Genomic DNA, 22,148 nt, shown 5'->3' on the forward strand with positions numbered 1-22,148 from the left:
CCTTTGTGATGTTGGGCCAGAATACACACTCCCGTGCCAGGGCTTGTGATTTTGTGATCCCTTGGTGGGACTGGTGGAGCTGGTCCAGTATCCGGCCTCTGACCTCTTTGGGGATTATTACTTGTCACCCTTTGAATATGACTCTGCCTTCCATGGCAAGGCTTTCTCTGTATGAGAAAAACTGACGGATATCGGGGTGACAGCCTTTTACTGAGGTAGGCCAACCCTCGATGAAAGTATGCTTGAGAGTGCGCAGGACTAGGTTGGTGTCACACCTATGGCGGACCTCTTCCAAAATCTGGGGACCAAATTTTATGTGTGACTGATATTACATCGATGTCATCTAGTTCTAGTTCATCCACTCGTGTACTCAAGGGGTTTTCCTTGTCATTTTGTGGGTTAGGAAGGCGTGATAGGGCGTCGGAGAGCACAAGGGTTCGTCCTTCCTTGTACTTGACACTCATGTCATACCCCTGCAGTTTAAAGAGGAGACGTTGTAGTCTAGGTGGGACATTGATCAGGGGCTTCTCCCAGATGTTAACGAGGGGTTTGTGGTCAGTGACAGCTTTGAAGTCTCTTCCGTATAGGTAGGTACGGAATCGTTGTACGTCATGTACTAGTCCAAGGGCCTCTCTTTCGATATTACTGTAATTTGCCTGCATTGGTGTCGGGTTTTGCTGGTGAAAGCTATTACCTTCTCGTCTCGGATGAGGGCCGCTCCGAGGCCTTTTTGTGATGCATCGACTTCAAGAGCCACGGGTCGAGTTGGGTCATAGTAAGACAGCGTACTTGATGGCGCTATTTGGCGTTTCAGGTGTTGATAGGTGGATTCATGGTCTTCTTCCCATTGGAGGGCACATCTTTCTTGACCAGATTTCGAAGTCTTTGTGACTGAGCTGAGTAATGTGGTACATAAGGCCTGAAGTAAGTCATTACTCCCAGGAATCTCTGTAGTTCCTCTTTGTTGGAGGGTGACGGCATGTTATTCAGGTCGTGTACCTTTGATGGGTCTGGCATCATGCCCTTGCGGGTATAGCGTGTTCTGAAAAACTCGATTTCTGGTTTCAAAATGGTGCATTTCTTCGAGTTTAGGCTGAACCCGTGTTGGGCTGCATGCTGCATGAACCCCATCAGGTTTTCGTCGTGTTCCGACTGGTCTTTCCCACATATTGCCACGTCATCGGCGATGCCAACAACACCTGGGAGATTCTCGATGATAGAGTCCATCCTGGCTTGAAATATGTCCTGGCTTACATTCAGCCCGAATGGTAGCCTTGTCCAACAATACCGGCCGTGTAGTGTTCGGAACGTTATCACTAGTTGTGAGTCCTCATGTAGCGGTATACTCAAGTAGCCTGCTTTGGTGTCTAGCTTGGAGAACACCATTGCTTTGGAGAATACTGGGTTGATCTCTTCTAGAGTGGGAATCTTGTGGGGACACATTTTGAGGTTTTGGTTGAGCCGCTTGGGGTCAAGGCAGATCCGTAGGCCTCCGTCGGGTTTTTGGGGATGGTAAACTACTACCGTCGCTTCATCCCCAACATCGCCTACATCCTGACTCTCCTCAACGACGTCCTGAAGGGAAGAGCCAAGAAGCTCGTCTTGGGTCCCCTGCAGCAATGCGCCTTCGTTAGGACGAGGGCCGCCCTCGCCGAAGCCACCATCCTGGTGTACCACGACGACAGCACCCCCTGGAATTGACTACAGACACCAGCAACGTCGCCTGCGGTGCTGTCCTCGAACAGATCGTCAACAGTTACCCGCAGTTCTTGGCCTTCTTCAGCAAGAAACTCAAACCTGCGGAAACCAGGTACAGCACGTTCGACAAGGAGCTCCTCGCCATCTACCTCGCCATCCGCCACTTCAAATACATGCTTGAAGGGACCCCTTTCACCATCGAGACGGACCTCCAGCCCCTGATCCACTCTTTCACAAAGTCTTCAGACGCATGGTCCTCTTGCCAACAACGACACCTGGCAGCCATCGCGGAATTTGGCTGCAATACCAGCTACGTACCGGGGAAGAAAAACCCCGTCGCCGGTGACCTCTCCAGGATCGAGATCAACGCAGTCCACCTGGGGATCGTCTACACTAACCTCGCCGTAAAACAGCAGAACGACCCAGAGGCCCAGGACTATCGTACAACAGCATCAACACTACAGATGAAGGACATTCCCCTCGGCCCGACCGGGGAAACCATCCTCTGCAACACCAGCACGGGGTGCCCACGCCCTTGGATTCCTGCCTTCTGTAGAAGAAAGATCTTCGATGTCATCCATGGATTATCACATGCCTCAAGTCGCACTACAGCCCGTCTACTATCCGAGAAATTCATCTGGCCAGGGATCAAGACGCCGTGAGTGGGCGAGAACCTGCATTAACTGCCAGATGAGTAATGTCAACCGCCATACTGAGTTGGGAGTTGACGATTTTCCCTAACTCAAGAGACGTTTTGGACACATCCACGTGGACGTTGTGGGATCTCTGCTGCCTTCAGGTTCTGCAAGATACCTCTTGACGATCGTTGACCACTCCACTAGATGGTTAGAAGCGACTCTGATGTCCGAAGCAACCACCCATGCCTGCACTGAAGCTCTCCTGTCGAGTTGGATCAGCCGCTTCGGTGTCCCCGACGATATCACGACGGACCAAGGTTCTGCTCTCTCTGGCAAACATGATGGGAACAACACGTCACAGCACTACAGCATGGTCGAGAGAAATCATCGCACTCTCAAGGCAGCCCTGATGGTGAGATGTAAGGACGAACATTGGAAAGCACAACTCCCATGGGTCCTCCTTGGCCTTCGCAATGCTCCCTGGGCAAACGGCGAAACTTCCCTTGTGGAGAAGGTCTACGGCGAGGAGCTTACAGTCCCTGGTGAGTTCTTCCCTGCAACTACCGACGAAACCAAGCTGGATCACCTGAGAGAGATCACTGTGAAATTCAGACCATGCCTGAAAACATACGAGGACAAGACCAGACACTTCATGCCCAAGAACCTAGACGACTGCGAATACATCTTTATCTAGGTCGATGCTCACCGCCAACCCCTGACTAGACCTTAACGTGTCCCTAACAAGGTCATCAGAAGAACAACCAAATCTTTCCTCTTGAACATCCATGGACAAGAAGATTGGGTGACGATCGGCTGATTAAAACCAGCGTTCCTTGAAAGCAACAAGAAGATCACCACGGGGCCTGGCAGACCCAGGATTCCGCCTCAGAAGAAATCATCCACCAAGCGAGAGAAAACCATGCAACGACAAGGGAAAACGATTCCTCCAAAGCAGAGCAACCTTCCCCTCCATTTAAGCACCAGAGGGGAACTACGTCGCCCTCCACGACACAAGGATTAATTGCATCAACCATCTCCGATGCCCGCTGTCTGGGGGGGAGTGCTTGTAATGACATCGTCTTACTCGTCGTGTTTCCTCCCCTAGACTCTTTTCTGATAATTGTAACTTTATTATTTGTTCCACGCAGTGGATATTTGTATCATGGTGTTGCACTCTTTGAAAGCTTTGTTCTAATGTACAATACTGTATATTTCCTTATACTACCGCTTTAGTATTTGTTAATTTGTTTTGAATAAAAACACAGTGATTTTGACGGGCTACTTTTCCGTCCGCACTCTGTAATATAGTGACCGTTGCAAGTTCAGTAAATTGTCAGTCTCTCTCCACTCGTCTTGCTGTCCTTTGTCAAAGATATGGACATTTTGAAAAAGATTGTAAGTTTAAAAATGCTGATAAAGTCTGCGGGGAATGTTCAGAAAAACATTCCACCAAAGAATGTAATCCGCAATATGTAAAATAGAGAAACTGCATTCAGTTAAACAAACCAAATGACCACCCACTGAAATGAAGAAATTGCAAAGCTTATGATTTGGAATTGAAAAGGCTACCAGAAAATACTGACCATGGATACTAAGCCAGGGTCATAAACTGTCGCTATATGAATATACAATCTGTTAGTAATAAAACGATTAAAATTCGAGAAGTGATAAATGATAAATATTTGGAGATACTTGCATTATCTGAAACTTGGTTAAATAATTTTGACAAGGCTAAGATCGCTGAATAACCCCCCCCCCCCATACACATGTATATATATATATATATATATATATATATATATATATATATATATATATATATATATATATATATATATATATATATATATATATATATATATATATATATATATATATATATATATATATATATATATATATATATATATATATATATATATATACGAGAGGAAAAGTTAGGGGGTTGGGAGATCGGGCTTTTCGTCCGTAAGGGTTACTTAAATCTCAAGATGATAAAAACACTAGCGTAACAAGCTTTAGATATATAGAAATAAACTTTATGTACAAAAAAAAATCCTTTGTGACAGTTTACAAACCCCCGAGAACAAATATTGGTATCTTCTTTGAAGAATTCAGCGTACTCAGTTGTTATTTGTGGAGACTTCAATCTTTGGATGGATGACGCATCAAATCTTGATGCTTCAGCATTTAATGAGTCATTGGAATAATATCAATTAGTAAATAGTGTTCACTGTGCAACTACTTTGACTGGGCATACGTTGGACCTAGTTTTAAGTGCTGGAATGATCAACCTTATGAAAGATATAAATGTAGAAGAGATTGTACTATCTCTGTAGCGCACCAACTTTATTATGTGTAGAATACCTCAACAGAAACACGCATTGGTGAAGAAAATAAACTTTAGACATAAATCAAACTTCTTTCCTTGTGTATTTATCAAAGAAGTTACAAATGAAATGAATTATGCTATCAATATTCCCTGCGATCATGATAACCAACGTTTGTTAGGCGCTATGTGTGATGACTGCCTTATGAACATATATAACAGGATGAGTAAAAGGGAATATGATACCATGTGTCCACTGATGGAAAAGACTATAATTGTTAAAGACCGATCCCCTTGTTTTGATGGGGAGACTTTTGAGAAAAGGGGGAGAGACGTACAGAAAGAAAATGAAATTAGTTAAAAAATGAAAGAACATAGTTAGAATACAAAACTGCAATGTATCAATATAATTATCTCATAAGAAAAAAAAACGAATACTATAATAGAAAGACCGGCGAAGCAGTAACAGACATAAATAAGTTATATGGTCTCCTAAATGGTATAATGGGAAATGTAAATGAAAGATAAAATGCTACCAGAGGGGTACAGTGACCAGGAACTAGCAAGTAATTTTCTAAAATGCTTTAAAACCAAAATAGAAAATCCAAGTAGGCTATTTACAAAGGTTCAACATCAAGTTATGCTACACCAGATACACAGATAAAATTGACGAGAGTCAATAATATAACACAAGAAATTGTCATCAGGCAACGAAAACAAACTGTGCAATCTATTAAATACTAATATCTGAGATAACTGGAGAAAGAAACTTTTCTAATTTAGCTGATATAATTACAAAAATATCAAATACAAGCACCGAAAAAATCAAGTTTCCAAAATCCGAGAAAAAGACTTTGGTTACACTGGTTCTGAAAAGTGATCACGATCATCACGAATTAAGCTCGTGTAGACCTATTTCGAATCTATTCTTTATTTCAAAAGTGTTAATACGTAATTCTTGAACAACTTAGAAGAAATAGAAGCTTTGCCAGACAACCAGTCTGCTCACATAAAATTATACTCTACAGAGACAGCTCTCTGTTCTGTTGTAAAAGATATGCTGGGAATGATGGATGAAAACAAATGCGGTATTCTAATATTATTTGATCTTAGTGCTGCTTTTGATACAGTTGTGCATGTAATACCACTAAGGAAAACGTGATGTAGGAGAGGACGTTTACGGGGTCACTATAATATTAAGAGAGAGAGTCTAAAGTACACAAGTAAGAAGAAGAATGCACAAATCTTGCGTTGAATTGTGCTATAACCCGGATTGACTATTGTAATTCCATCTACTAAAAATGCAACTACAGAAATCACAAAACATAATAAATAGAGAAGTAAGACTGATAAAAGGTTTCACACCTGAGAAAAGATCACCACTACATAAATTGATGTACACTGGCGGCCTATCAAAGCAAGAAGTAAGTTTAAAATTTGTACAATAATCAGTCAAGTTATCAAAATCAAACATCCAAAATATCTAAGAAAATTGCTATAAATAGTGCAGCCAGCAAATCGTGTTTATACGAGAATAGTTACAGATGGTTTCACATTTCTTTAACCTAGATGAAATTTATATTACTACTGTAGGCCCTAGAGCCTTTAAATATACACCCCAAGACTATGCAATAAGTTTCCACTATAGACATCCGAAAGACTGAAGACATTAAGGCTTCCAAGAGAAAACTGAAGCCTTTCTTGTTCTCCATGTGCTCCGATGGTGTAAATTTGACAATGAACGAGCAATATGCGGTGTGAAATGCTGAATGCCTTGGAATGAATATGATAGAATGACTGTGAATGACCTGTAAAGAGTAGTTCCCCTGGTATATGGGACCAGAAAAGAAGCCCCTAAAGTAAAGGAAAAAACTTTAGCAGCGTAGAAAAAATAACTCGTATGGTATCTGAATCAAACCATACATACCATGGGTATTTTTATTGTAGGGGAAATTTATTGTTTGTTAGATTTTCGAGATAAAGAATCAAGTACTAGACAAGAATCAAGATATTCACGGTTGTTTAAAAATTGCCTTCCTGTCGTAATAGGCATACTTAAAGAAAATAAAATCTATAGATACAAATATTGTATTTAAATGCAAGACTTTGTGGTATTCTACGGTGTATTTTCCCATCAGTTTCAGGTTAGGAAAAGCGAAACTCATCTTTATTCTATAACATTTTTATTCGAGTTATTTTGAAATTAAATAAAATGACAAAGTTAATCACATATCAGATATATTGACATGTTCAGTAAAACACAGTATTTGTTATCCATTCATGTTTTATGGGGTTTAATAGAGACATGCCAGTCAAAATTACATAAAAAAAATAAACACTGGTAAAACAGTATAGTTTATTTAACCCCGTTGATGGTTGCAGATGGAGCTTGTCAAAGATGATTTATGGGGTGTGTTTAATATTAATGTAATTAACACCTATCTAAAAATCTTGCGTTTCTTTTGTCACGACAATACGTTGTTAGTATATGTTGCACACTTTTGCTTATGGAAAAATTCTCGATAACGTATATGGCACTCTATGTAGGCACTGCAGATATTTCCTCTTCGATGATGCATAGTCGACTTGATGTTAGATTTTGAAAGATGGTATTATTAACTTCAAAATAACTTAATTTTCTATATAATTACTATTAGATGATTAGTAAAGCCGTTTTATAAAGTTATTATGAATGATGCAATCGTAAAGGTTTTCTTACTAGATTTTTAATTGTCAAATGCACATTCGTGAAAATAACGATTTTAGAAGTAAATTTGTGACCAAAGAAAGTTCTTTCTAATAAGACCATTCTATAAGTGGCTTTTTATGATATTATACAAGCTGTGTCCTGTGATAAATTATTAAGTTATCCTCCATGACCAGCGAAAATCATAGATGACCGTGAACAATGACGTTAAATTCAAACAACGAAGTCGTCGAAACACATTCGGACAGCTAGACTGTCACGTGACCAAACACCATCAGCTGAAGAAACCCGAATCATGGCTGATCAAGAATCACTGATTTCTCAGTTTGCGGCAATTTCTGGAGCCGACAATGAACGAGCCAAGTTTTATTTGGAATCTGCAGCTTGGAATTTAGAGGTCAGGTCAAAATTTATTGAAGATTTGTAATTTGTTCTTGTATTGGACAGGTTAGGCTAAGAGGGTTTGGTATATCTGTCAAGGGACCAGACTACGTTTCCTTATCCTAATTAATGTTAACTCTCTGTTAGACTACTGTAGTTTACACTTAGTAGATTAAAGCAGGGTACATTAGCACGTCTTGAATTAGAATTTTGTGATTTTTATTACATTTCCAAAAATCTGGGTAATATTTTTTATTTACTGTGTTATACCTTTGGTAATATTTCTAGCTTACTATGATTTACCAATGCAATTCTTCTTTGGAGCCTTTGTATATCAGCGGCCAGTTCCTCCCGCTTGTGTAGAAAATGGACACCAACTAACCTAAATTTCTCCATCGAACCTAGCCTAGAAACCGTGTCCTTAATTACTTACCTAATGCTACCCCCTTTAAACTGTTGTATTCCTAGTCGGCAGTCATCATACTTACAGATGGCCGCTAGCATACATACACTCCAAATTTTTTTTAAACTGCAATAAATATGGTGAGTATATATCCTTTCACATAACATACCCTGAAATCTTTATCCCTCAATTACTAAACCAGACTGAGACACTGTTCTTATTCGCCAAACCTTGTAGTACGTAAGTACAGTGGGAAAAATTAACCACCAATTGCCTGTGTTACTGTGCATGAGATATTACTCATTATATGAGATACTACTTGTCAAAGTTGCAAAGAATAGAAATGAAACATATTTGGTGCCCCGTTCCTGTTTCCTAACTGTTCACTCCTTAAAATGATTTTGTGGCCACTCTGTTGCATAATAGATAGATGCAAAGCTTCCAAGCTTATAGTTTTAACTATAATCAAGCTTAATTTACGTGAAGGCTTACTTTTATCCCATTCTACCTTGAAATCATTTGGGACAATACTTTGCTATCATCAGTTTTTGCAGTCTACTGTGGTCAGTTGGGACTTTTTAAATTCTTCTTTCATGTGCATTGCCTTACTTAAGTATACAACCAGATGCCTTCTAGGATTTTTTGCAACATACCTACGTATGTCTTGTTTCATTAACTTTCCTGATTTTGGTCATGAAAATAAATTTGTTCTGTCACTAAATATAAACCAATGCTATTTATAGGGGATATTACTTTCGGCAAAGCGTGAAGACGAGCCATTAGATTTTAAGTGAGGGTTAACCACCCACCCGCTAGTTAGCCAGCGGGGTGGGGGTAATAGCTACCTCGCTCACTCACACACCTTGGCTGTGTACCCACTTTGCTCTTGGCTTAGGTGGAGACTGGACATTGCTGCTCTTACCCCTCACCAATTACTTGCCATTACTGACTAATCGCTATTGTTTCTTTTTCTTTTCAGTGTGCGTGTGTGTGCTCTCTTCTTGGCTGTCCTCATGCGGACCTGCCCAGTACCTGAGGGCTGTTCCTGCAGGACTTTCATATCATCCATTGATATGGACCCGCATCTGTTGTGTCTTGCCTGGCGGGGGTGGCGTTGTGACCAGGATAACACTTGCCCTGAATGCTGGGAGTGGTCTGCCTCCCAGTGGAAGAAGTTTGGACTCTAGCATAAGAAGTCCAAAAGAGGTTCATCAACTTGGGGTTTTCCTCAAAGTCGAAGAAACCAAGGCAGCTTCTTCCACCCCCTGACCTCCCCCCAAAGCTTCTGTTCGGTCGGTTTCCCCCGGGGAACCATTGAATAGAAGCATAGACCAGTTAGCTCAAGGTTAACCTTGGTTCTCTACGGCCAGTACTGCTTCCCCTAGCAAACTGGCTCTGCCCCTCTTCCCGAGTGAGACTTGTTTTATTTCTGATGTTTTTCAGGTCTGGCCGTCCCTTGGTTTGACCGGCCCTCCCTCGAAGAAGGCGCTTTTTTAGCTCCTTCAACTCAGTGTGGAGAGGAAGCGAACACCAACTTCCTTGGAGGTGGATCCCTTGTCATTGCTGAGTGTGGGCTTACGAGATCCTAAGATGTCAACTGCTGTCTGCTAATGATTGCCACCCTGCTTTCTCCGGCACTGCTGTCTCCGTTGCTGAAGACTGGTGTTCCCCCCTTGCTGAGCCGACTCTTCCATCGGGGGCGGAGCAAAGTCCGAGGCCGATCTCTCCTACGGGCGGGCATCGCTCTCGTCCTAGAGTGAGATTCCCCCAAGAGACCCCGATCCAGAGGGCTTCCAGAGATCTTCCTGTTCCTGCTGAATAGCCCTCCCCTTCGGAAAATCTTCACTGTCCCTGACGAGCTCACGAAGTGCGTGGTCCTCCTTGACGCTTCAGAAGTTCTCTTTCACCTCTGACTAAGAGATCTCTTTGGCTCTCCTCCTCCCATCGGAGGATCGTTACTTGCCAGAACCTCTCTGCTCACCTATTCCTCATCACCTCAGCCACAGACCTCCTTTAGAGATCGTCACTTGTCATAACGTGACAAATCTCATCAGACTTGCCGACAGCCATCTGGTTCCCGACCCTCGCCTGCTTTATTGGGCACTCCCCTGACTCTGTTTGCCAGCCCTGAGGCGGTCGCCTGTTCACCGGTACACTCTACCTCTTGCCACATGGCAGTTGTTCGTGGTTCGCCAGCTGCCATAGAATCTCCCGATTCTCCGACAGCTTGTCGAGCTCCCACAGTTCGTGGTTTGCCGACTGTTTGCAGACTTCCAGCTTCTCGTCACTGTCCTGTGACTCGTTAGTCACCAAATGTGCATCATTCTCAGCCTCTCGCTGATCACCAACAGTTCCCTGTTCACCAGTTTCCTGTCAATCATCAGCGGCTCGTCTTTCTCCAGCAGCTCGTCGTTCACCGACAACTCTTCGATCTCCAAATTCTAAGTGTTCGATAGTTTCCTGTCATTCTCCAGCTGCTCGCCGTTTGCCAGCTTCACAGTATTTGTCAGCTGCTTGCCAATGACTAGCAGCTTGACATTTTCTAGCTACTCGCTGTTCGCATGCTGGGCTTAGTTCTCCTGTGACTCGCTGCTTACCAGTTCCTAGGTGTTCGCCAGCCTGTCGTCATTTGCTAGATCGTAGGGGCTCTCCTTCAGATTGGAGACAGTCATCCCGACATTCTCCTTCTCGGGCTTCATGTTGCTCGTCAGGGCATCAGCACTCACCAACCGGCCCTTCTCCAGCGCCTTGTAGGGGCTCCTCCTCTTGTTCTCTGGCCTGCAAGTGCCAATTGTCAGATGCAGATCTCCTTTCCCCCTTAGAGAGTAAATCTGTTTCCCACAGATCTACCCGCAGTCACCGCTCTCCAGCCAGGGTATCCAGACCCTCATGGTGTAACCATGTGGTTTCTTCATGTTGAAGAATTGTGACGAGCATGAGGGCTCTCAAACTTGGGGAAATTTCTCCCCTAGTTCAAATCTAAATTTCTCTCTCTCTCTCATCTATCTATTCTCGTGAATATTACTTCGACCTCCTAATTTTACATACATATACCAAGGCACCTCCCCCAATTTTGGGGGGTAGCCGACATCAACAAATGAAACAAAACAAAAAGGGGACTTTTACTCTTTACGTTCCTCCCAGCCTGACAAGGGACTCAACCGAGTTCAGCTGGTACTGTTAGGGTGCCACAGCCCACCCTCCCCCGTTATCCACCACAGATGAAGCTTCATAATGCTGAATCCCCCTACTGCTGCTACCTCCGCGGTCATCTAAGGCACCGGAGGAAGCAGCAGGGCCTACCGGAACTGCGTCACAATCGCTCGCCATTCATTCCTATTTCTAGCACGCTCTCTTGCCTCTCTCACATCTATCCTCCTATCACCCAGAGCTTTCTTCACTCCATCCATCCACCCAAACCTTGGCCTTCCTCTTGTACTTCTTCCATCAACTCTTGCATTCATCATCTTCTTTAGCAGACAGCCATTTTCCATTCTCTCAACATGGCCAAACCACCTCAACACATTCATATCCACTCTAGCTGCTAACTCATTTCTTACACCCGTTCTCACCCTCACCACTTTGTTCCTAACCCTATCTACTTGAGATACACCAGCCATAGCCTACTCCTTAGACACTTCATCTCAAACACATTCAATTTCTGTCTCTCCATCACTTTCATTCCCCACAACTCCGATCCATACATCACAGTTGGTACAATCACTTTCTCATATAGAACTCTCTTTACATTCATGCCCAACTCTCTATTTTTTACTACTCCCTCAACTGCCCCCAACACTTTGTAACCTTCATTCACTCTCTGACATACATCTGCTTCCACTCCACCATTTGCTGCAACAACAGACCCCAAGTACCTAAACTGATCCACCTCCTCAAGTAACTCTCCATTCAATATGACATTCAGCCTTGCACCACCTTCCCTTCTCGTACATCTCATAACCTTACTCTTACCCTCATTAACTCTCGACTTCCCTCTCTCACACACCCTTCCAAATTCTGTCACTAATCGGTCAAGCTTCTCTTCTGTGTCTGCAACCAGACTTCCTAATTTTATAAAACACAAACACACACATATCCCAACAAATGATTCCCATGAAGAAAGGGAAGATGAATGCTATGAAGGACTGCAGAGGGTAATAGATGAGATCACTGAGAGAGATAAGAAAATTGTGATTGGTGATTGCTAAAGTTGGAAGAAGTAATCAAGGAATAAAGAATGTGATGGGTGTTGAGGGTTTTGGCGAAGTTTTAAAGGAAAATGGAGTACATTTCATAAGTTTCTGTTCAGCAAACAATCTTGTCATTGGAGGTACTCTTTTTCAACATAACATCCACAAGTATACATGGACTTCACCATGCGTCATTTAAAAAAAATCAGATAGATCACATTGCCATTAATAAAGAGAGAAGGATGACTCTGAGAAATGTAAGAAGCTATAGAGGTACCGATATTGGTAGTGATCACCAGTTCCTCATTGCCACTGAAATTAAATCTGAAAGCACCCAATAGAAAGATGGAAAGAATACCTAGGTTTGATACAACTAAGCTTTGTTCCGTAACCGAAATACAAACCACGCTATTTACATAGGGTTTACTTTCGGCGTAGCTGAAAGGACGAGCCATTAGAATTTAACGAGGGTGTATTACCCCCGCGCTAGTTAGCAGGGGGGTATGGGAGTGGTAGCTAGCTACCCCTCCCCCCTCACACACCGGTGAACTGCTTCTCTTCACTTTTGGCTCGGACAATGAACAGACGTCTGTCCCGTCCTCGCATGGCAGCCAGTAATGGTTTGTCTTACTAATTACTTACTTTTCTTATACTTAATATATATGTAAATATTCTTATGTTTATGTATATATTTGAGTATAGAAATACAGTAAGTTTCCTTTTCAGTGTTTGTGCTGTGTGTGTGTATGAAGTCCACTCATTGTACGACAACTTCTCCGTGTGGTCTTAGGCCACTACGGTGACTTTTCATGGGTCGCGATCTCTCCCTTGGTCCTTCGGTCTCCCTTCGGCGGGCGCCGTGGGGAATCGTCATCGCTGGACTTTACTTACTAATATGTTTCTCCGCTGTTCCTCCTTCCCTACGGGGAACTTGGTCTATCAGCGTGGGGAACTTGGGAGTTTTGTTTGACTACGGTCTCTCTCTCTCTCCTTAAGTTCGTTCACCCTTTTATTATTACTACGTATTACGGTAGCTTCCTTCCCGTTGCGGGTACAGGTGCGCGCGAGCACGGTTATCCTGCTACGCATGTTTCATTCACGCGCTACCCAGAACTGTGCTTTTAGCGTGATCAGCGCACCGTTCTCCAACACGATCACGCCCGAATTACATTAGGGATTCTGGCGGTCAGGCCACCTTCGCGTTCCCCTCCTCGCAGGGCAGGGCAGCGCCCTCTCCGGAGGAGGGGAGGTTTCTGGACAGGTCAAAGGTCTCTTCTCCCTTCATTGCAGATTCTCTACGGGCGAACCCTCATGTGTCAACTCCTCCAAGGGATCGAACGATCCTCTTCCCTCCAGAGGGACTATCTGACAGCGCGACGGTCAGTCAGCAACCCAGGTGGGACACCGTGGTCAGAGCGCTTACGCAGGCGATGAGCCTGTGCTTTCTGACTGGGGTCACTAATCAGTAGCAACTTCCTCCCCCCCTGAAGAGGGAGAGAGGTATCCCTGACATGGTATCTCCTCCAAGGACTATCCTGTCTCTTCGCAAGTCCTTACGCAGGCTCCTATCCTTCCTCAGACTTCCTCCCCCTCCCCTGTGGATGAGCATTACCCATCCCCAGAAGGGTCGGAAGATCTGGTCCTCTCCCCCATCACACCAAAGGGGGAATCCCCGCCTCTTTCTGAGAAATCTTCTCGTACGGAGGGGGCGAAAGCCTTACATCCTTCATTGCTGGAGTCCTGTTTCCCTCCTAGGAGGGAACCGAAGGCCCAGTCTTCCGCAAGGACCCGACAGGAACCAGATGGACCCTTGGAGCATGTCTGCGAGTCTCCCCAGGAAGAGCCTCTGGGGACGGGAGACCTCGCTGCCAGTCCATCAGGAGGAGAGCTCCAGGGGTCGAACTCTCTTTCTTGCAGGTCCTGACCCTCAGGAGGAACTACAAGGGGACCCCAGACCCAGAGATTCCTCCTCGTGAAAGGAAGGATACGGTCCGGGACCGAATCTACGCCACCCAGGAACTCCCTAGGGCCGGTGCAGCTTTGCCCTGGTCTCGGGGAATGAAGAGTGCCAGTGACAAGGCCAAGGGCCAGCTCTCTGAGCTTGCCTCCTTCAATAGATCCAGTGTCGGTAATGAGCCCCTCCCTCCTCCCTGGGTAGGGATCGATAAGGGGAGGGGCCCTCCGGGCAGAAGGCCAGACCATGTTGAAGAAGCGCTCCCTCCAAGAGGTTGCGAACGGGTCCCTAGGCTTCTTTAATTGACTCCTCCCTGTGAGAAGGCGTCTGTAGGCTGGAGATCGGTCATCGACCTCTCGACACTGAACGGGTTTGTCAAACAGTCTCCGTTCAGCAGGGCGACGGCAGACACGGTCAGTCTTGCGGTGAGACAACAAGACTTTGTGTACACTGGACCTGTAGGACGCGTACTTCCAATCCCGGTCCACCCGTCTTCAAGGAAGTACTTTGCATTTAGCCTGGAAGACAGGTATACCAGTTCAAGGTGCTGTGCTTCGGTCTCTCCACAACACCTCAAGTGTTCGCCGAGATGTCCACTCTGATCTCTTCATGGGCTCACAGTATCGGCATCCGTCTCCTCCGTTTCCTGGACTCCTGGCTGATCCTAGCAGACGCGAAGGCAACCCTTCTTCGCCATCGGGACAAGTTTCTCGGACTTTGCCAAGTTCTGAATCACGGGACCTCAGGCCGGTGGTCGGAACCAGGAAAGTACCTTCTCTAGACCTACTAGAGATGAAGGCTGTGTTTCTGGCACTTCAGTAGCTCCACCAAGCCTGACGGACTCCTCTGTGGTTGTGAGGATCGACAACACCACAGTGATGGCTTACATGCTCAGACTGGGAGTTACTTTTTTCAGAACAGCCATCCCATTTTGCAGTAGAGATACCGAGATGGCCCGAGTTCCTCTCGATCACCCTAGCAGCTCGCTTTATTCCGGGCAAAGGAATGGGCTCGCCGACAGTCTGAGCAGTGTGACACAGATACTAGATACCGAGTGGTCTTTGGATCCTCAAGTAGCCTACAGAGTCCTGATTCTGTGGGGCTCCCCTCTGTGGACCGGTTCGCTACAGCGCTGAACTGCAAGCTCCCGCTGTACTGCTCCCCTGTCCCGGACCCCAAGGCCCTCTGGTAAGATGCCTTCCAACAACGGTGGGACAACATCGATGTGTTTGCCTTCCCCCGTTCTGGCTGATGAGGAAAGTACTCTACAAGACCAGAGTATCGGTCAGTCTCTCAATGACCTCCATAGCTCCGCTAGGGCCTCTCGCAGAATGGCTCACCAGTCCTTCTGTAACTCCTTATGGAGCCTCCGAGGGAACTCCCTCCAAGTCACGGGTTACTCACACAACCACATGCCAACATCCTCCACAAAGCCGTAGCTTCGCTTCGACTTCACGCCGGGAGACTATCCAGCATCTCCTCAAAGAGAGAGGTTTTTTGCAACAAGTTGCGAAAAGGATGTCTGGACACCTGCGCAAGTCTTCTGCAGTAGTCTCCCAGGCGAAGGGGCGAGTTACTGTGGTCGGTGGCGTGGAGAGGGTATCCCTCCACACGATGCCACTTCCAGCAATAGCGGAGCTCCTCGTGTATTTGCGGGATGAAATGTGCCTTTCAGTTTCGGCTGTGAAAGGCCATCTCTCAGCCTTAAGTCTTGCCTTCAGGCTCAAAGGATAGACATTTCTCCCTCGCTGGAACTCTCTCTCCTCATACGAAGCCATGTTCTCTCCTGCCCTCAGTCGGAAGTGAGACCTCCTCCTTGGAACGTGGTTCGAGTCCTCAAGTCTCTAAAGAGACCTCCCTACGAACCACTAGTGAAGGCACCAGATCACCACCTTACCGGGTAAACAGTGTTCCTGCTAGCCTTTTCCTCGGCCAAGCGAGTTACATGGTCTCTCATACGACATCGCCCATTCAAGGGGATAGGGGCAGGTAACGTTCAGGTTCGTCTCTGAGTTTTGTTGCCAAGACTCAGAACCCGGGAGTGCCGGACCCGCGGTTCGACTCTTTCCAGGTTTCGAGTCTCCGTCCTGTAATAGATGACCCAGACCATCTCCTACCTTGCCAGTAGGGAGTCTGAGGTGGTGTCTTAAGAGAACAGCTGCAGTTCGTCCCCAGGTTCAAGCCTCGTTCGTGGACACTGGGAAAACGAAGAGAAGGGTCACCAGGAATACCATCTCAGCCTGGATTCGCAGGGTGTTACACCTGGCCTTGAATCCTGACCCTTCTCCGTCACATCGCCGTAGAGCGCATGATGTTAAGGGCGTAGCTACGTCCCTGCCCTTCATGAAGTATCATTCAGTGACGCAGGTCCTGCAAGCGGGGGTGTTGAAGCGTCAGACCACCTTCACAGCCCTTTACCTACAAGACATGACCCACAGGAGGCTCGATACGTTTTCTATCGGCCCTGTGGTGGCTGCACAACAGCTGGTCTAAACCTCAGGCTCCTTAATGGACAAGTAGCAGAAGGTTGAGGGCATTGTTACCTGGTGTTAGTCTGCATGAATGAAAAGATCTGTCTGGCCCTTATTCTTTTCTTCATCCTCTCCTCCCTTGGAGAAAGCAGCATCCTGGGTTCTCTGCACAGCTGACCTCAAACCACTGCAGGTAGACCATGCTTCCTTGTGTTCCTAGTATTAAGTGTAATACTGTCATGTCCCCATACCCTGACGAGGAGGTATTGGGAGAGTCCTAGCCTAGATTTCCTTCTGAGGAACTCCAGGTCAATTTCCTAGGATGAGTCACTTTTCATCTTCGCACACACCTTACGTAGGCCGCGGCAGTTTCACAACCGCTAGCGAGGAGCAGGGATTCCCTATTGTCCGAGTACTTAAACGCTCGAATATGGAATCCCCGGGCAAGCCAAAGCCAGTATGGCAGGGACTTACCACCCTTCCTAAGGGTTAAGTCACCCCATGTAAATAGTGTGGTTTGTATTTCAGTTACGGAACAAATGACAAATTTGTAGATAATTTGTATTTTTCCTAACTATACAAACCTTAGCTATTTACACATATTTGCCCGCCCGCCCTGTCCCCCACTGTGTGTGAGGGGGGAGGGGTAGCAAGCTACCCCTCCCTACCCCCCGCTAACTAGCGGAGGGGTAGTAAACCCTCGTTAAAATTCTTATGGCTCGTCATTCAGCTACGCCGAAGTAATTACCCCATGTAAATAGCTAAGGTTTGTATAGTTAGGAAAAATACAAATTATTTACGAATTTGTCATTTTTTTCAATATGTACAATTATTTTCTCAAATTTTCAATCTTATATATTAATTTCTCAGCGTCATATAAATGTACAGCTCAAATTAAAAAGTAACAAAATGGTACTTTCGTGAACGCCACGGGAAACCATGTTTGTTCCTACACGGAGACTTACCTCGAACTGCTTTCTTAGGAGTACCTGGAATCTCCTCTCAACCGACTAGAGTTTTGTTTAGTTTACCCTACTTCCGTTCTCTGTGAGGACCACCTCAGGCGGAAGGATACGTGCCCTGAGGCTAGTCCCGAGCCAGGTCGCGTGTTAGCTTGGGTCTCGACCCTCAGTAAGTTCTCTGGTCGCGTCGTGATACCATCCCGACGCTCTCCTTTCTCAGTGCGACCCTTTGTGTCCCCGACTCGCGTCTCCCACGTGGTATCCCTGTACTTTCCCTTGTGTTCTTGTGTGTTCGCTTGATTCCGTTGTGCTTTCCCAAGTGTATTCCTTATCCTTTCCCTGCGTTCCTGTGTCTTACTGTGTTGTGTTGTGCATTATGGAGCATGCCCGCCGTTGTCCTGGGCCTAGAGCCGGGAAGTCATGTGGAGCGTTTTTGTCCAAGCCGGAGGTTAACCCGCGTTCCCTTTGCTCTTCGTGTAGGGGTAGAGTGTGCTCTCTGTCGGATACGTGTCTGGAGTGTGTGTCGTGGAGTGAAATCCAGTGGGTTCGTTTTAGTACGAAGAAGAAGTCAGCTAAGCGATCTCCCAGGAAGGCAAGCACCTCTTCGCCCTTGACGTCGCCAGGAGGGAAGTCTGACGGTGTTTCTCTCCCATCTTCCCCTACCCAGAGTAGGGGACTAGGTAAGTCCGTTGCGGGGAAGAAGCCGATGGCTCTTCCCCAGGAGTTTAGTCTTCGAGATATTGGGGTTGCTGACTCTTTGAAGGCAAGTGGGGGGCCTGAAGGTGTTGTTTAGTGGGGGTCTTGGAGACTCTGCCCTTGTGCTTGGGGGGCACGTCTCGTCAGATGACCCCATGTGGGGTAAAAATGTTCCTGTTTCTTCGCCCGCGTCATGGGCTTACATTTTAGGCACCTCCGCAGCTGATGGCACCCAAAATAAAGTAGACTCTCCGGTAGCGGATCCCTTCGGATGGGGACCCCCGAGGACTCCCTGTAGGTCCCCGTTGAGGATGGAAGAAGGACTTGGTTCCTGGTTACCCAACGTAGAGCGACCGAACTCTCCCCCAGCTCCTCTTTCGGCGGTTCCTGACATGTTTCTGCAACCTTCGACCTCCGGAACCCAGCAAATCACGAAGCCGTCCATTCCCCATGCGCCTTCCCCTCGGTCGTGTTATGAAGAGTCGTCAGAGTCTTCAGCGGTATGTTCATCGTTCTCTTCGGAGGGAGAAACGCGGAGGAGGCGCCGCCGGAGGAGGGATAGATCCAGGAGCAGACGTTCCCGTTCAAGGTCGCGTTCTAGGTCGAGGCATGGCAGAAGGCGTTCCAGGTCTCCGAGGAAGAAATGCAGGAGTAGCAGCCTAGGTCTCCCAAAGAAGAATGGGTCCTCGTCCCCCGCAGGAAGCTCGCGGACTTCGCTGCGAGCCCGAGCTCTGCGAGTTGGCGTTCCAGAGACGGTTCCCCAAGGAGGCCCTCTTCCAGCCACAGGTTTGACTCTCGGAAGGACGAGAACGCAAGGACCTCTTCGGACAGGCGTAAGGCCGCGAAACAGGTGACTCAACCCGCCCAGCGGAGGGAGTCGCTTTTTCGGACAGGCAGCCTCGTCGAGTCAGCTAAATTGGCTCTCCCTTTGGATAAACAGGGACGGCTTCCTCCGTCGGGCAAGCCCACGGAAGCCTCACCCTCATTGTCGAAGGACAATCTAAGGACGGAAGCTCTCGCCGACACGGCGGTGCCCGTCCCAGGACCGCGGCCTAGTGCGCAGGTGGCCGTCGGGACAGCGACTTAGCGCCAGACGGAGGTGCCCGTCGGGACAGCGCCTCAGCTCCAGACGGAGGGCGCGGTCGGCGACACGGAGGGTTCTCCAACTGAGGATTCGGCTTTTAGAAGAGTTATAGGCCTCATACGGAGGCATCACAGAATCGAGGAGCCTGTTCCCACCGACGAGGATGCCTGGCGATCCAACCTCAATCGACTAATGGAGGCCCCCGTACAGCAGAAACCCTCCTTAGCGCTACCTGTGGCCAGGGACGTGGTTCTGGGACGTGCACATGTAGACAAGGTTGTGACGGGCAATGCTGAAGCCCCCAAATCCCAGAGTGCCTCCAAATTACTCCAGGGTCTAAGGTCCCAGAGTAAATATTATGTGCCGGAAGGGCAGCGACCGGGAGCCTGCAGGATGGAAGTGTTAGGACAAGGTGCCCCGGAGGACAGAGCCTCTTCAGCCCCGATTTGTTTCTCCCAGTCAGAGGCGACGATGATGGAGGAGATGTCTAAAGACCTGGTCAACGTCGCCTCCTGGTTGGACTGGTGGGCCTCAACTCTAGTGGGTATCCAGGCCACCTACGACTTGTCAGATCCATCGAACCAAGCTCTCCTGAAGGACTAACCCTTTTTCAACACCGAAACAAACTTCTGATGTTTTGCCAAGATCTGAGGATCACTGTAAACCTCGAGAAGTCGTCACTGCTTTCTTCTCAATGACTGATATACTTTGATATGATCATAGACACCGATCAACAGAAAGTCTTCCCATCAGATGACAGGGTAGTGAGGCTGAGGAAATGAAGACCTGAGGTGAACTGGTATTTCTTGTTGTCTAGAATGATCCTTTCCTACAGTATTTGCCGGTCAGGGTGAAGGCCATCGTTCTTCTCTTCTTTCCCGGGCTGATTGAGTTCTGTTCTTCCTTACCCTCTGTTTCTCTCCCTAATGATACAGTATTGCAGCTCCACATGGAGAGAATTTGGGTTGTGGTGGGGTGAAAGGAACCAGTGAACGGTCTCCCTTTATTTACGAGCAACGAGACATTTCTTTGCATTAGCATGATTGGGAATATGAGCCTCATTAATCACGCGATCTTTTCTACTCTTGACCCCTGTGTCACTGGTTTAATTCTCGCTCGCTTGCTCTTGCAGGAGCAAGGTCACCATTCACCTGTTCTTTCTCTATTTCTCTACATGTTCAGTCCATGCACCACAAAGTTCCCACATGCTCAATAAAAACAAGACCACCCATGACCATTTACTTGAAATATAGCTGGGAAAAATACAAATGTATTTTAAAATTTGTGGTATAGTCAGGAAAACTACAAATTGCTTAAAAAATTGATGGTTTTCATATACTGTACAGTATTCAAAGGAGTGAAATTTACATGGGTAAAAAATTCCAAATCTAATATCAGTATCACATGTTAGGATGTATATGTATTTTGAAGGAAAGATACGTAATTGTAATACATACCAGCTTGACCTTGTATGCATATAAAGTAATAGGGTAAGACTAGGAACCTTTAAAATGAGAGTGCGTTTTCAATACACATTCAATCTTGGCTATGATTGAACAAGGTTTACCTCCTACATTTTATACCCATCATATTACAGTGAGCCCTCGCTACTTCGCGGTTCGACTTTCACGGATTCACCACTTCGCGGATTTTTTTCATAACGCAATGTATATACAGTACACATATCGCGGATTTTCCGGAAATTTCGAAAATACCGCGATATATGAAGACCCAAATACGTACAGTACTGTATTTCGTTAATTCCATTAATACTGTAATTAGTAATATCTGCTCTTACTGATGGTTCATTGCATTACATATGACATATAATTCAGTACAGAAAGAAATAAAACACGAAAAGAGAATGTGATCATACGATAATTCAGTATAGAGTGCTTTCAATGACGTCACTGGAAATCGCCGGCGGCCATGCTGGAGGGCATACAAAGCGAAAACATGGCGGCTGCTACAGCGAATATGGACAATGAGAGCGACTTTGTCAAACAATTGTCGGCTGATGATAAGCGTTTTTACAAGCAGAAACTCGATCTAATTGATGGCCTAGATCCATACCAGATGCAGAATTCATTCAGTCAAAATATTGAGGATTTTCCCAGTATTTCATACATTGATATGGTGAACTACTTGGTACTGCCGGCCAACCCAGAACATGAGTGGGCATGCATTTCTCATTGAATTATCTGCTTCCAAAATTTTTTGTTTTTCCCTTTAATGCTTTTAAGTCCAAAATTAGATAAACACTGGGCCAATGAAGAGAGTGTTTATAATTATAAAGCTAATATTGATCATTTAGCCTAACCTTGTGTATTATAATTTTTGATTGTCAAAATGTATGTAAAAGTTTTGCATTATTATATCAAATCTTTATCAGTTCATGCCTAACCATTGTGTTTGTGTTTGGTTACAAATGCTATAATTTCTTATATACATATAAACATATGATGGACAAACTCTATTGTAATGCTCTTTGATGATCGTTTTGCCTCCTTGCAATTAAATGAGCAAGTTTAATTATTTTTTCGATGTTTCATATATAAGCTGAAGACCCCTTCGGATTAAACCAGCATTCAGATATTATTATTATTTATAATCAATGTTTATTCATCACATAGGC

The 22,148-nt window shown here is 45.8% G+C and overlaps 1 protein-coding gene across 1 annotated transcript in view; it reads left to right on the forward strand.

Annotated features, from left to right (window-relative positions):
• Positions 1-7,607: 7,607 nt before the first annotated feature.
• p47 (NSFL1 cofactor p47) overlaps positions 7,608-22,148 on the forward strand; it is a 191,748-nt gene continuing 177,207 nt past the window's right edge. Inside the window, exon 1 of the mRNA XM_068358767.1 lies at positions 7,608-7,769. Within this exon, the coding sequence (XP_068214868.1) occupies positions 7,668-7,769 (102 nt within the window). The 5' untranslated portion in view covers positions 7,608-7,667. The remainder of the gene's footprint in view (positions 7,770-22,148) is intronic.

This window comes from Palaemon carinicauda, chromosome 35 (assembly GCF_036898095.1).
Source record: "Palaemon carinicauda isolate YSFRI2023 chromosome 35, ASM3689809v2, whole genome shotgun sequence".
Classification (NCBI taxonomy): Eukaryota; Metazoa; Arthropoda; class Malacostraca; order Decapoda; family Palaemonidae; genus Palaemon; species Palaemon carinicauda.